The 14,323-nt window shown below is 44.1% G+C and overlaps 1 protein-coding gene across 2 annotated transcripts in view; it reads right to left on the minus strand.

Moving 5' to 3' along the window:
- MAP3K5 (mitogen-activated protein kinase kinase kinase 5) overlaps positions 1-14,323 on the minus strand; it is a 194,524-nt gene that overhangs the window by 16,303 nt on the left and 163,898 nt on the right. For both annotated transcript variants that reach the window (XM_045865609.2, XM_064598140.1), the window contains 4 exons: positions 13,060-13,237; positions 12,801-12,969; positions 6,911-7,096; positions 3,552-3,657 (listed from right to left, as the gene is read on the minus strand). In XM_045865609.2, the coding sequence (XP_045721565.1) occupies positions 3,552-3,657; positions 6,911-7,096; positions 12,801-12,969; positions 13,060-13,237 (639 nt within the window). The remainder of the gene's footprint in view (positions 1-3,551; positions 3,658-6,910; positions 7,097-12,800; positions 12,970-13,059; positions 13,238-14,323) is intronic.

A 14,323-nucleotide genomic window follows, 5' to 3' on the forward strand; every position in this document is an offset into this window, starting at 1 on the left:
ATAGCACAAAGGTGATGTCGTGCACTACTAAATGAATCATATCAGGAGGTACAGGATGCTGATGTGTCTTATTCCTAGCGATGCTTACCTTGATCATTTGGTACAGGAGGTGTCTGCCAGTTTCCTCCACTGTAAAGTCACTGTTTTCCCTTTGAGATTAGTAAATATCTTATGGGCAGATACTGTGCAGCCATTCAAATATCCCGTTTCTCGTTACTCTTTTGCTTACTAATTTTAGCAGCCATCGATGCTTCTTGCCTGCAATAATTATTACTGTGGTGTTTGCCTAATGGTGCTTGTCTATTTCCCTCATACCTTTTACATTTATTAACTGGAATTCTATAACAAAGACCTGGCTCTTCTCCTCCATATACTTATTTATTCTATTATTTATATCAATATAGACTTACAGATATTTAGTTTATTCTATGTACTATAACCCAAGGCTATCATTATTTTATTTTATTGCCCAAATTGTTTTGGCTTAGATTTTTGGGAACTCCTTCAAATGGGTGTGGTCTCCAGTGTCCTTTCAAAAAGCCTCCATCTTTTTTGGCATCACAGGATGTTCTAGGCTCATGTGTATTTTCCCTGCCCCAGGCCTGGAATCAACCATCTTTCCAGGGAGCACTGATTCCTTTTATTGGAGGATGGTGTTTAGATACTAAGATCTAGGTCCTCTCTGCGGACAGACCTAGGACATGTATGCACTGCTGTTGGCATACTTTTAAATTTGTGGTTTTCTTTTACGTGTCTTTCAAAATTTGGTAGGCTAATTGTAGTGTTTTGTCACCTAGAAGGAATTTTTATCAGGGGAAGATGAAGACAGGCATTTTTAATGCTTGTTTGAAGGTTTAAGTTTCTTTGAATCTCAATCATATCTTTAGGGACATTCAGAAATTAGATGGAACTCTCAAGTGCTTGAAATCCATTCCTCTTGTTTGCACATTTCATCATTTATATATTGGTATACAAATGCATACGGTCTTCCCCTATCCTAGGAGGAATATAAAAGATACTTTCTCCACTAATTTTCTACTTAAAAAAAAATGCTTGCAAACAGTAATTTGGGTTTTTCATCTGAGACTCCTAATGGCCTCAAAGAAACCAATTCCACAGTGAAAGGACAAATGGCTTTCCTTAGCAAACTGTCTTCATAAAGAACATGCCTTGTTCCACACATGGGTTGGGTGAAAGCAGTGCTTACCCCCCACCAACGGGACCCCCACCCAAGCAGAAGATGTGCCTCTCTGCACTCTCCCTAAACTTACCAGTGTTTCAACTACGGTGTGATGATCAGTGTGCTTTCTAAACTTCCGATTTGGGAAGAATATTACATTTACAGTAACATCGCAAAGGTCATACAGAGAATTCCCATATACCTTCCAGTTCCCTCAATACATCTTATATAACTGGTATACTCATCAAAACTAAGAAATTAACAGTGGTACAATACTATTAACTAAACTACAGACTTTATTCAGATTACACAAGTTTTTCACTGATTTTTTTTTTTCTATTCCAGGATATAATCCATTGCATTTAGGTATTTCATTTTTAGAGGGAAGTTTTAAAAATTAGATTAACAGATCATTTATATGCTATTTAAATATTTCAAAGTATAATCCCTCTCTCCCTTGCTCATTTAGGTTGCTACTGTGTTTAATTTATGCCTACATCTATCCTTTTCACCAATGCACACCTATTCCCTTTCACCCCTAATCTCTTTTGAATATATAACCCTCCTAGGGTACATTCCTCACATCCAAGCTTATCCCGGTGATATGTCCCCCAAACACAAGAATCCGTTACCTTGGTTAGAGCATTACATTAGGTTTACACTAGCATTACTCTCCCTAGGTTCACATCCAACCGCTAATTACGTGTTTCTGTGCCTGTGTAGAATTTTTTCTAAGTTATGCAAATTTTCTACCCTCATTTGTTATAATCAGGTGAAACTCATTTATGTATTGCTTCAGCTAATATTTATCAGGGGTCCACTGTTTTATAGGCACTGTTCTGGACAATATACTCAGCACGGAATAAAGCAGACACAGTTACCCTCTGGTGAGACAAAAAAATCAAGGTAGCTTCAAGTTGTGGAGCAAGCATCACAAATGGGGAAAAAACCATATCCAAGGAGACAGAATAGTGGTGGAGCCTATTTTAGACTTCGCGGTGGGTCAGGACTCTGAGAAGACATTTTTTTTTTAAAGATTTTATTTATTCATTTATTTGAGAGAGTGAGAGAGTGAGAGAGAGAGAGAGAGCACATGAGAGGGGGGAAGGTCAGAGGGAGAAGCAGACCCCCTGCTGAGCAGGGAGCCGGATGCGGGACTCGATCCCGGGACTCCAGGATCATGACCTGAGCTGAAGGCAGTCGCTTAACCAACTGAGCCACCCAGGCACCCTGAGAAGACATTTTTTAAACCAAGACCTGAAGAATGCAAAGGAACAGGGCGAGAGGGATGAGGGGTGGAGGTGTGCCCCGCATAGAGGATCAGCATGTTCGGGGATATTAGAACTTCCCATATTTCTTTCTTACAGAAGAAGGAAATAAATTCATCTTTACTGAGGTTTTGTATAAAGTTTGACACGGGTGCCCTCACTCTCAAATCAAACAAGGTATTCTGAGAGAAGAGAGGGAATTCCACAACTCAGAAGGCCTGGTGATGACTTAAGTTTGTGGTACCATTTGTAAATATCCTAAATTTTAAGATACTTCATTATCCAATCATTTTAAATTTCTATTTTAGACCGCTTTATAATACATGTATAAATTAGTATAACATATTTCTAATTTATGTATCTAAATCTGTTTATCTGCCTATCATCTCTACACACACACACACACACACACACACACACACACACCCTCCCCCACACACATATAGGATGGAAGAGCTTCGTTTAAAATTTTTTATTGGTGACTACACTATCAAAAGTACTTTGGAAGTTTGCCGTAGAGGATGAATGTGTCTCTCACCCCATAAAACTCTGTTTCATCAACACTACCCCTTTTGTACCTCACTGCAAACATAGCTGGGATCTGTCTAGACCAGTGATTTCCAAACCTGGCTGTGGATCAAAATGACCTGGGAGCTGGATTAAAATCAGATTCCTGGGCTTTTTCCCAGCAGATTCTTACTCACTCAGTCTGGGATGGGGCTTGGAGAGCTATAATTTTAAAGAGCTCCTGACATCCCTCAATGCACTGGCCGGTTTGGGAACCACCAGTAAAAGAGGACACAAGAGTATATTGAAATGCATATGTATCTGGGTCACCTGCATAATTTTCTCTTTCTCTCCATATCCAAATACGCTCTTTAAAGACAAGGAAGCAATCTTCCTCACCCAGAGTAAACATCTGGCTTGGTGTACCTCGCGTGGACTAGATGCACGAGATAAATATTATTTGGTGTCTTCAAACAGTTTAACAAAAGGGCTAACTTGGTCTGAAAGGCAGTAAGGAAGACACCATAAATGAGGAATCAACAGTAATTTAGAATGTCAAACACTAAATATTGGTGAAGTAATTAGATATTTCTGACCTGGAACCAGAATGGTAATGGCCGTCTGCACCGCCTTTCGGATGATACTGTCTAAGGCAAACATCCAGTGTGGTTTGATATTATGATTCCGAAGAACTTTATTGACCTGGAGAAAGAGGGTGACATTTAGTCTATTTTAATGTTTAATTGCAAATAACATAGATGACACAAGCATGTGGATGACATTCTATCAACAGAAACAACTAAAAGGTTTCTTCACCTTGAATTGTGAATAATTTCTTTACGTTGCTGGGAAACAAGGAAAAACGGCCGCTTCAGATTAAAGTCTGGTGATTCCCCATGTGAGCAAATCAAAGGCAGTCTGGTTAAATGAAATGTGGCTTCTTTGGGACTCAGAACAAGCTACTTCCACTTTTCATGGCGTTTGCAAATTGGATGATGGAGGTGGTAAAGGAGGAAAAAAAGAATCTGAGGGGTTTGAAATAAAAATAAACACTGGTCTCTAGTGTTGTGATTCTGAGGTTTAATACAACCACGTGCTTCAGCTTAGTCTGGTGACTTGGAAAAGCAGGTAAGGGAGGAAATGAGCATGTGTGTGCCCACCTACAGATTTGCCACAGCACGTGCCTTATCTTCCTTCCCACCGTTGTTTATATCTCGGCAAACAGAGGAGGAACCTGCTGGAATATTCCAGAAAGGATGTTCACACTGAAAGTCTGTGTTATAAGGGTATCTTTTTTTAGTCACTATTTCACACATTTAAATAGACACTGAAATGGATACATGCATTACCTTTTTTTAAAAATTGTGGTCAAATACACATACCATAAAATCTGCCACCTTAACCACTTTTAAGTATATAGTTCAGTAGCGTTAAGTACGTTCACACTGTTGTGCAACCATCACCACCATCCATCTTCAGAATTCTTCTCATCTTGCAAAACTGAAACTCTATACCTGTTAAAGAATAACTTCCCACTGCCTTCCGCTCCCAGCCCCTGGTGACCACCGTTCTACTTTCCATCTCTATGAATATGACTCCTCTGGGTCTCTCATGTAAGTGGAATCACATGGTATTTTTGTGATGGGCTTATTTCACTTAGTATAATGTGTGAGAACTCCCTTCTTTTTTTTTTTTTTTTTTTAAATTTTATTTATTTATTCATGAGAGACAGAGAGAGAGAGAGGCAGAGGGAGAAGCAGGCTCCCAAGGAGCAGGGAGCCCGATGCGGGACTCGATCCCAGGACCCTGAGACCATGACCTGAGCCGAAGGCAGACGCTTAACCATCTGAGCCACCCAGGCGCCCAACTCCCTTCTTTTTCAAGGGTGAATAGTATCCCACTGTAGGTATAAGCCATATGTGTTATCTTTTTAAAAATAACCATTATTGGGGCGCCTGGGTGGCTCAGTCTTTAAGCGTCTGCCTTCGGCTCATGTCATGATCCCGGGGTCCTGGGATCGAGTCCCGCATCGAGCTCCCTGCTCCACGGGAAGCCTGCTTCTCCCTCTCCCACTCCCCCTGCTTGTGTTCCCTCTCTCGCTGCGTCTCTCTGTCAAATAAATAAATAAAATCTTAAAAAAAAAATAACCATTATCATAAAGACAAGAAAAACCTATTTAAAATTTGGGTTAACTCCACTAATTGCTGGTTGACACGACCGTCCAAGAAAAGGTCTGGGCTCTGACCAGAGAATTTAGAAGAAGCAAGGGACAAGGTGACCTAGCTGCAATCCCACACCCAGAGCTGGAGTTCCAGTTGCTTATTCCTGCCCTTGGTCTATCTTCATCAAAATCCCCCAGTTTTGAAGGGAGGATTCCTCGGTCTGAGGAATTCCTCATAGTAGTTGCTCCCAAAAAGAAGTGAATCATTGCTAGGCTCACACTTGTTCTAGGAAATCCTTTCAGAATGAGTTTGTTCTTGTACCTTCATTTCTTAAAGGAATTGCCTGCTTATTTGACTAATGTAGGGCATATAGCATTCAGTAAACTAGAACATTTCTCTCATGAGTCACACACAGAAGATGGAAGAGGGATCCTCTATAACTATGACCCGCTCCCCATAGCTCTTCATTAAACAGGGTACATTCTTTGGGTTCATTCCTATCCTGGATGGTGAGTAAGCAATAGCAAGTGTGTGTGTGTGTGTGTGTGAGAGAGAGAGAGAGAGAGAGACAGAGAGTGTGACCTGGGCTCAAGGCCCACGATTACAACTAAACCACTCTCAATCTGAATTCTACTTGCCAATTTGTTTTCCAGCCTTTAGGCTGGAAGCCAAAGGCGTGGGCAAGTGCAAAATCACCAAATTATTTCATTCTATTTGCAGATGGTTAGGTTTCCCTAGTTGCAGTGAAGTGTGCCTTTAGCATTTAATTATTAGTGATAGGCACTGCCAGTTGCTTTCATCACTCATGACCTCAGTCAAGTCAGGAGTGTTGTCCCTGTCCACAGTACAGCACAAGGACCAAGGGGCTTACATAGAGTTTCAGGGTACACAAGTGGCTGTTGAGGGATTGTAATTTGGTTTTAAAGGAGGGATCATTTGATGCACCAAATACAATTGTCAAGACATCTATGCAGGAGAAATAAATACATTAGCAGTGAGTTAATTTGGGGAATTTAAATACCATCGTGCAAAGTGCTTTCATATTTACACCAGAGGCACTGCCAGGAACTCTCTTATTTCAGACTCCCGCATCCTGCGAAGGCCTTCTAGGAGTGGCTTCAGGCTTTTCTGGTACAGAGTTCCACAGGTAAGTCTCACTCACGAAGAGCACCTACTGGGTTGAATCAGGCTTTTGAAAGACTGGCTTCTACTTGGTGTTGCATAGCAACTCCATTTGAGAGGACGGAGCCTTTAGCAATCTCTCATGGACTAATTTTCATTCAGTGATGAATTAATGTGTATTAAACAAACATGTTTAAAGTGCTGCATATGGAAACCAGAGAAAAAGTGGGGAAAAAAGAAGTGTTGATTTTATTCAGCGGCGATCATTCCAATCTGCACGGTTGCATTTTCCTCGATGACCACTAGATGGCAGTTCTCATACAGAATTAGAAAGTGCACGACTGAGATGAGTGGCTAAAGTCACCAAAATAGTGACCTGCTACATGATTTCATAAGAACAGAGTTCAGCCATGGGAGATGTTTGTTAGTTTTGCTATTTCCCACAGGGTTCGATTACATGGGTATCTAACTTTGGGGGATACAAACACATAACAACAAATCTGCTCCTTAGAAGCACACAGAGAGGCAACCAGCTCACAATTTACCATCGGAAAAAAAGAGGTCATCGGGATTATTAAAGAAAGAAAAGATAACGGAACTTATGTTTTATCCTGTTTTTCCAATTTTGGTTGGATGTTTGTGGAAAAACTTTGGCAAAAGATCATACTTACAGCATCTTGAAAACTGAAGAGCACCACCTGGACTTGGTTAATGCCATGGCTGTCGAAGTCAAGTTCTAGCTTCAGCTTGGACAGTGTGGTGGCGATGATTTTTCGGTCCGTGGATCTCACAAATTCTCTGAGGCTTGCGATGAGGGTTGTGATATGTTCCCATTTTAGTTTAGGTTCTTCGGCCCCCTGTGAATAAAACCTGTCAGTTGATCTGTGCCAGACACATTCATCATGAGCCTGCCATTGCCACAGCCCCTGTTGGGAACTGGGCTTCCAAGCGCCTCCCCCCCGAGGGAAAAGGCCATATTGGAACTCTATGCCCCACTAGCCCCACCAACCACCCAAGAAATAATCAGACTTTGGGAGGAAGGGTACCTACCCCACATGTCAGCCAATAGCTATGATTTAGTCAGATATACAGAGCTTTCCCCAAACACGGACAGGCTGAGGCAATACCACTCAGAAATTTTTTTTTAAGATTTTATTTATTTATTTGAGAGAGAGAGAGACAGGAGAGAGGGAACACAAGTAGGGGGAGTGGGAGAGGGAGAAGCAGGCTTCCCGCTGAGCATGGAGCCCGATGCGGGGCTCGATCCTATGACCCCGGGATCATGACCTGAGCTGAAGGCAGCCGCTTAACCGACTGAGCCACCCAGGCGTCCCCCACTCAGAAATTTTAATGGGGAACTAAAGAGAGATCAGGCAATGAGCCATAGGATCTTAAGCTCAAAGAGCCCAGAGAGACAAGTCACAAAATAGCAGCAAGAGTACCTCTAGCTGTAAGGAAGGGAGAGCAGAAGCAATGGGATTGAGAACGACCATCTACATGGAGAGGAGAAGGAAATGGATGGAAATGGAAATGGCACGCCAAGGGGGTCATTAACAGCCAAAGCTGAGAAGATGTGTACAAACTCCCGGAACATGAAGTAATCAGAATCCCACACAAGTTTCAGTCTCTGTGGGGCTCGGCTCGTCACTATGGCTGGAATTCCTTAAGACCCTACCTCCTTCAGGTAGGTGAGGCCATCTCCAAGGTGCCCCCAGAACTTCGACTGCCCTTAAAGTGTGTCAATGCCTTTCAATCAAAAGGGGCTCACTTCAGAATCCATCCTAGAAACACTGCCTTACACACCGATGAGGTAATTCGTTGTAAGAATGAACCGATGGACAAGTTTATATACTAAAAATATAATAATAATATTGAAACAGGTTCCCTTTCTCAAGCTGAATTCTTCTACTTTGTGTAAGGAATGTGGTAGGGTGTCATTTATCCTCATTTAACTATAGGAAATGAGATTTTTATTATGCTCATTTCTATCTCCTATTGTACATTTTGTTACCGCATCATTAAAATTAAATTCCTCGATCAGGCTGTGATAATTACAGTTTCTAGGATTCTATTACAATCAATGTACCACCAAGTTCTCTCCCTCTGCATGGTTTCATTTGGGAACTCCCTCTCCTGTTTGTGTTTTCATGAGACAAGATTATATTGAAAAGCTTGAAAGCTGTCATTAAGGGAATTAAAACGAGACTGGGAACAATTATAAACTTTGTTTCTTTTCTTACCACCAACTAAATTACACCCAAAGTAAAGATTCACAGGCAATATCATAATAACATGAAAATATGTTCAAGAAAAAAAATATGAGTTATTCAGAAGTTGGAAGCTTATCTTAGTGAAAAATCAGCTACATGTTTGCCAGCAGTTGAAATAGCAAACATTTTTTTTGACATTAGCTTTGTTTTCACAACAGAGGAACATGTTGCTTTGGGCTTTTTGATGTGTGGGCCAATGTGCTACAAAGGAACGCTGTCTGCTCGGAAATGTTTTCTGTCTGGGGCAGTTCATTCACTTACATGACCGTTACTTCTGTTCAAATCCCTGTGTCCACGTGCACGCATGAACGTGCTTACACAAATGAGCATCTCCAGTGTCAGGGAGTCTGATTCAGCATCCGAAGGGTGCATTTGACAGTGCGCCTCTCCTGAGCAGAGCACCGTCCAGATTCTCCTGCAAAGGTGCTCTCTATTCTTTATCCTTTAAACTTCCTCAAAAATGATGAGTGAACTTCAGAAGGATGTTACTGGTCCAAAGGGTTTCTGTGGGCTGGTTTGGGGACCTGACCACCATCTGCACTTTTGGTCTTGTTTAAAAAGGGTAGGCTTGGGCACCTGGTGGCTCAGTTGGTTAAGTGCCTAACTCTTGATTTCAGCTCAGGTCATGATCTCAGGGTCATGAGATCGAGTCCTGCAATGGGCTCTGCGCTGGGTGTAGAGCCTGATTGAGATTCTCTCTCTCGCTCTCCCTTTGCCCCTCCCCCCTTAAAAAAGGGGGTGGGTTTTAATGTAAAGATGTATCCAGAGATACTTAATACAACAAAAAGAATTACTTCCATCCGGCTGTGGAAAAAACTTAAAGGATTACTTAAAGAATGACTTCCATCTAGTTGTAGAAAAGAACTTAAGAGATTAGACAACTATGATTAGCCTGCTTGATAATGGTCACAACAACAATAATAATAGTTAACATTTGTGAAACACTCTATTAGTCTCTCAGTTGCTCATGATCTCAGTTATTCCCTATAGAAGCTCCATGAGGTAGATACTGGCGTTTCCTCTATTTCATAGATTAGGAAATTCAGCCTCAGAGACTTTAAGTAACTTGCCTAAATCGCACAGCCTGTTAAATGGTAATGCCAGGCCTTGGGCAGAGAGCAGCAAGCTGAGGCTGAGCCCAGGCTCCTGATCATTGCATTCTCTTGCCTCAATCGGCTGGAAGAGCCAGCAGTGAGCCTGGATCGGAACCTGCTCTCCCACCAGGCCACCATGTGATGTCACAGCAAGGGATTCACAGTATCCTTAGCAATACAATCAGAAGGACCCTTGCTATCAGTGGATGATTTGGGATTCAGCATGTGATTCTGATCCACAGTTTCTGGTCCTCACTGGTCCCTTTGCGCTGGTGCACCAAGGCATGCCCTCTGATGACTGCTTTTAAGATTGTTTTTTCTTTCTCCTTTTATAGAGAACATTCAGGTGTGCTGAAAAAACCAGGAAGCCACAGACAACTGAATAGGATTAACCAACTGCGAAATGTAAGAATTTCAGCCCACTCATGGAAGTGAAGTCTCCTGCCAGGCTCGGTGCCATGACCATGACAAAGGCAGTCCTGCTGGACGGACCTTCAAAAACCCCAAACAAGCAGATGCTTTCTGCACTGGAAGAGTTTGTCCCTTGGGATGATTATGAGATTTAGGCAATCCCTGCGTCCTGCGTGTCTCTGACCTGAAACAGGCATCTCACACTAGCAGCCACAGTTTGGAGAAGCCTTCGCTCCGCAGCAGCTAATGGCCATTTCCTTTCCTTCCTCCATGGCCAGCAGCAGCCCCTCCCCTGTTTCCACCAGCCCTTGTCACCATCTGGGAGCTGTCACCCAGGGAGGAGAGCGGGGTGGTGCTAAGGAGCACAGATCCCGAAGCCAGACTATCTGGGTCTAAATCCTGACTCCGCCGCTTAGGGCTGTGTGGCCCTGACAAGTTACTCAACTCCTCTGTGCCTCTGTGTCCTCGTGTGCAAAATGAGCACACTAGAACTATTACTACAGTTCTACTGCCATGAGGCTTGAGTGAGTCAATACACATGAAATACTAAGAACAATACCTGGCCCATTCAGAGTGTCTGCTACCATTAGTATATGTTGACTATGTTTGCTATTACTATTATGTCATTGTATATACCACTACTACTCCTAAATATTTACTAATATTCATTGTTTTTCTTCCTCTGCTAGAATGCCAGCTTCAGTGCGATATTTCTTTTTCCCAGTTTTGTTCACTGAATGTCCACAGCACATAGACGAGTGCCTGGCATTCAGCAGATGCTTAGTATTTGTTGAATGAATGTACGACCTCCAACTGCTGCCCAGATGCTCCTTCCATCTAAGTTTGGTTCCCCTTCTTTATTTCACACCATCCAATCCCCAGTCCTTGAATGACCAGAGTAAGCAGAAGGAGAGAGAAGAGAGGAAGCTGAAGGTTCATAATTGCTCCCGTCTCCTCCACATCTCCCACCATCGGCACTCACCCTACCCCAGCTCAGAGCCCCGGCTGTCCCTCAGCCTGGAGCCCCCACTTCCTGGCCCTTAAGGAACTGCTTGAGGCAGCTTTCCTCTAGGACCCACGCAGGGTCTTCCCAGAAAGTGTAGCTGGTGCTCATCTCAGTTCTCCTCGTACCAGAGACCCTGCTGGCACACATGTGGCCTTTGACTCTTCCTACGGGATCAAAAGAGGTGGGCATTAGAGAGTTGCCAGGGTGACAGAATCAGTGGAGAAACTTCATGGGGTTCTCAAGATAAAGACAAGAGCCAAGAAGGAGAGTCTTGCCCTGTTTATATCCCAGCACAGCTGAGAACAGGGAGAAGGTTGGACTGAGAGACAAACTTGACCCAACTCCTCTAGATCCACCTTTTTTTTTTTTAAGATTTTATTTTTATTTATTTGACAGAGAGAGAGAGATAGCGAGAGAGGGAACACAAGCAGGGGGAGTGGGAGAGGGAGAAGCAGGTTTCCCGCCGAGCAGGGAGCCTGATTCGGGGCTCGATCCCAGGACCCTGGAACCATGACCTGAGCCGAAGGTAGAGGCTCAACGACTGAGCCACCCAGGCGCCTTAGCTCAACCCTTTTCGCAGCTGTTTTCTCATGACAGAAGGTAGGAAAGAAGGCCTAGGCAGGGAGGGCGGCTGGCGGCCACAGGAGCCCGAGCAGACAAGTCCCTGATGCCCATGTCACCGAAAGGAAGTAACAGGTATCATGCCGGGGGCCAAGCATGTCTGTGGAGGCTGATATCCTTAAGAGACGTGAGCGTCTGCTCCAAACACAGGAGGCAGCACTGGAGGCCTGGAGCTGGGGGAAACCCCATTTGTACTGGGGCAGAACTGGGGAGGGGATTCTTCCTCAGATCTGTAAGCAGGATCCTAGGGAACATATTTTCCCAGGTATTATGGACTGAATGGTGTCCCCGCCCCCCAACCCCAGTCAGAAGCCCTAACCTCCAATGTGACTGTAGGTGGAGAAAGAGTCTTAGGAGGTAATTAAGGTTAAGTGAGATCACAACAGTGGGGCCCTAATCCAACAGGGCTACTGTTCTTATAAGGAGGGGAAGGGACACCCTCCGGGGTGCACAGGGATAAAAGCTGGGTGAGGACGTGCCAAGGTGGTGCCATCTACAAGCCAAGGAGAGAGGCCTCAGGAGAAACCAAACCTGCCGACACCTTGCTCTTAGACCTTCTGCCTCCAGAACTGTGAGAAATAAATTTCTGTTGTTTGAGCTACTCAGCCGGTGGGATTCTGTTACGGCAGGCCCAGCAAACGAATATACCAGGGAGTGAGAGTTTGACCAGCTTTGTTTTTTCACAGCCCACACAGCCTTCCGACACACTATATAATTTACTTATTATTGCCCATCACCCTCCGTCCGTCTGCATGTAGCCCCGTGAGCACGGGGGTCCTTGTTGGGTTTGCAATATTTCCTAAATGCTCAGAGGAGACTGGCAGGGAGCCTTGTGCTACCATCGGAATTAGGAAGTCACGTGGCCCAATGGGTAAGTGTTGATCGAATCAATAAACAAATGAATGAAGGGTAAAAGGAGCTTGCAGGCCAGTTGGACTTGGCCACCCTGAAAAAGCTGTGACTCACAAATAGCTATGTTCAAAAATGCGGTTTCTACGTCAGGGATTTGCCCTTTTTCCTCTGCTGGATAGGCGTGATTCATCATCAAGAACTCTACCGCTTCCTCGAGCCTCCACGTCGCCCGTGACAGCACCAGGGGGTTAAGACGCAGGTAAGATACGTCAGCTCTGGGAAACGAAGTATCCACGAGAGGTTATACCTGAGCCAAAGATTCCATTAAGTTTCTCACAACTTTGTCTTGGTCTTCCGTCAGGATCCTATGAAGGGTGGCCCGTCTCTCACTGTCCTTCCTCAGCATAAAGAATCCAGAATCTTTTTCTTCAGGGGAAGGCGGGGCGCTGTGGTCTTCAAAATTTTCATCTGGAATGCTGGAAGAATTTAGACAGCATAAATCGCACCGTCCCTTCTAAAAGGACACACAACACACTTCTTCCACCCAAAGCTGGTCAGGTCTTTACCCCAGAAAGAGTGTCCGTATTCCTTTCACGTCTCTTTCTCCGCAGGACTTGGCTCTCGTTTTGAAAGAGAAGGGGTCCGCTTTTAACTCCGCATCGGGAGAAACAGAGCCGTACTCGCTGCTGCCACTCGTGTCCCCCACCAGGACAGGCACAGGCAGGGATATGCTTCGGAGATACTCTGCTTGTCATGAGACGGGAGGACATGGTCATGAATGCTTTCAAAAATGTACCATGCTAAACACTCACCCAAAGACAGCAACATTAGTTACCAAGTTATCAAGACGTGTCTCGCTCCAACGACTAGTGAAATTATGCTAAGAGGCTGGTCAGGGATCCCACGCTCCATATATACCTATGCAGGGGGTGGATGGCGTAAGGGTCTCCCAGGCCCTGGAAGGAATACCTCAGGGCCACGAAACAGCGGAAGAAGCACCAGGCCCAGTGGTCCTGGGTTCCAATCCCCTCACTGGGGTGCCTGGGGGGCTCGGTCACTTAAACGTCTGCCTTCAGCTCAGGTATATGATCTCAGGGTCCTGGCATGGAGTCCCGCGTTGGGCTCAGTGGGGAGTCTATTTCTCCCTCTCCCCCTGTCCCTGCTGTGCTCTCTCGCAAATAAATAAAATCTTTAAAAATAAAATAAAGGATCAAGTTCATATTTTTTTCACCATGGTCCCCACAGGCTTAAGGGTCCTCCTTAGCATCTTGGGGCTGCCCTAGCTGGGGTGAGTGAGGATTCTGTGATTCCAGAACACAGGTTTGAACCGTGTTTTGCCTTAAACAAATATGCTCAGTCAGTCATGTATCAGGGTTCTGCTTAAAGAGTCATATGAAAAAGCGTTCTTTGCTAAATACAAATTTTAGAAATCAACAGACCACATGATCTCTTAGGGCTGTATCAACAAGGGCCCCAGGCTCAAAGACATGGGATGGTCGTTCAGCAGTGGACTCCTGCCTCTGTTCCAGGTGACTGCAAATCAGTAATGATTAACCGCGAGGGGCGGAGGCAGCGGGCCATCAACATTGATCAGACAGATGGACATGTTTGAGAAGCACTCATCTGATCTACAAATATATGAAAGCCAAACAGACCTTCCCTTTCTTTTCTTCCCCCACTTCCTCCAACTATCTATGGACTCTCTCCCTTATGATTCCACATATATAGATATGTTTTATTATATGTTATTTATATACTTGGAGGAAAATATACCATATTATGAATGGTAGTTATTTCTAGAAGATGTGATTTGGGGTGATTGTGATTTTC

The sequence above is a fragment of the Mirounga angustirostris genome, unplaced genomic scaffold (genome assembly GCF_029215605.1).
Source record: "Mirounga angustirostris isolate CCGP_5_RB_7025 unplaced genomic scaffold, mMirAng1.0.hap1 SCAF_8, whole genome shotgun sequence".
In the NCBI taxonomy this organism is placed as follows: Eukaryota; Metazoa; Chordata; class Mammalia; order Carnivora; family Phocidae; genus Mirounga; species Mirounga angustirostris.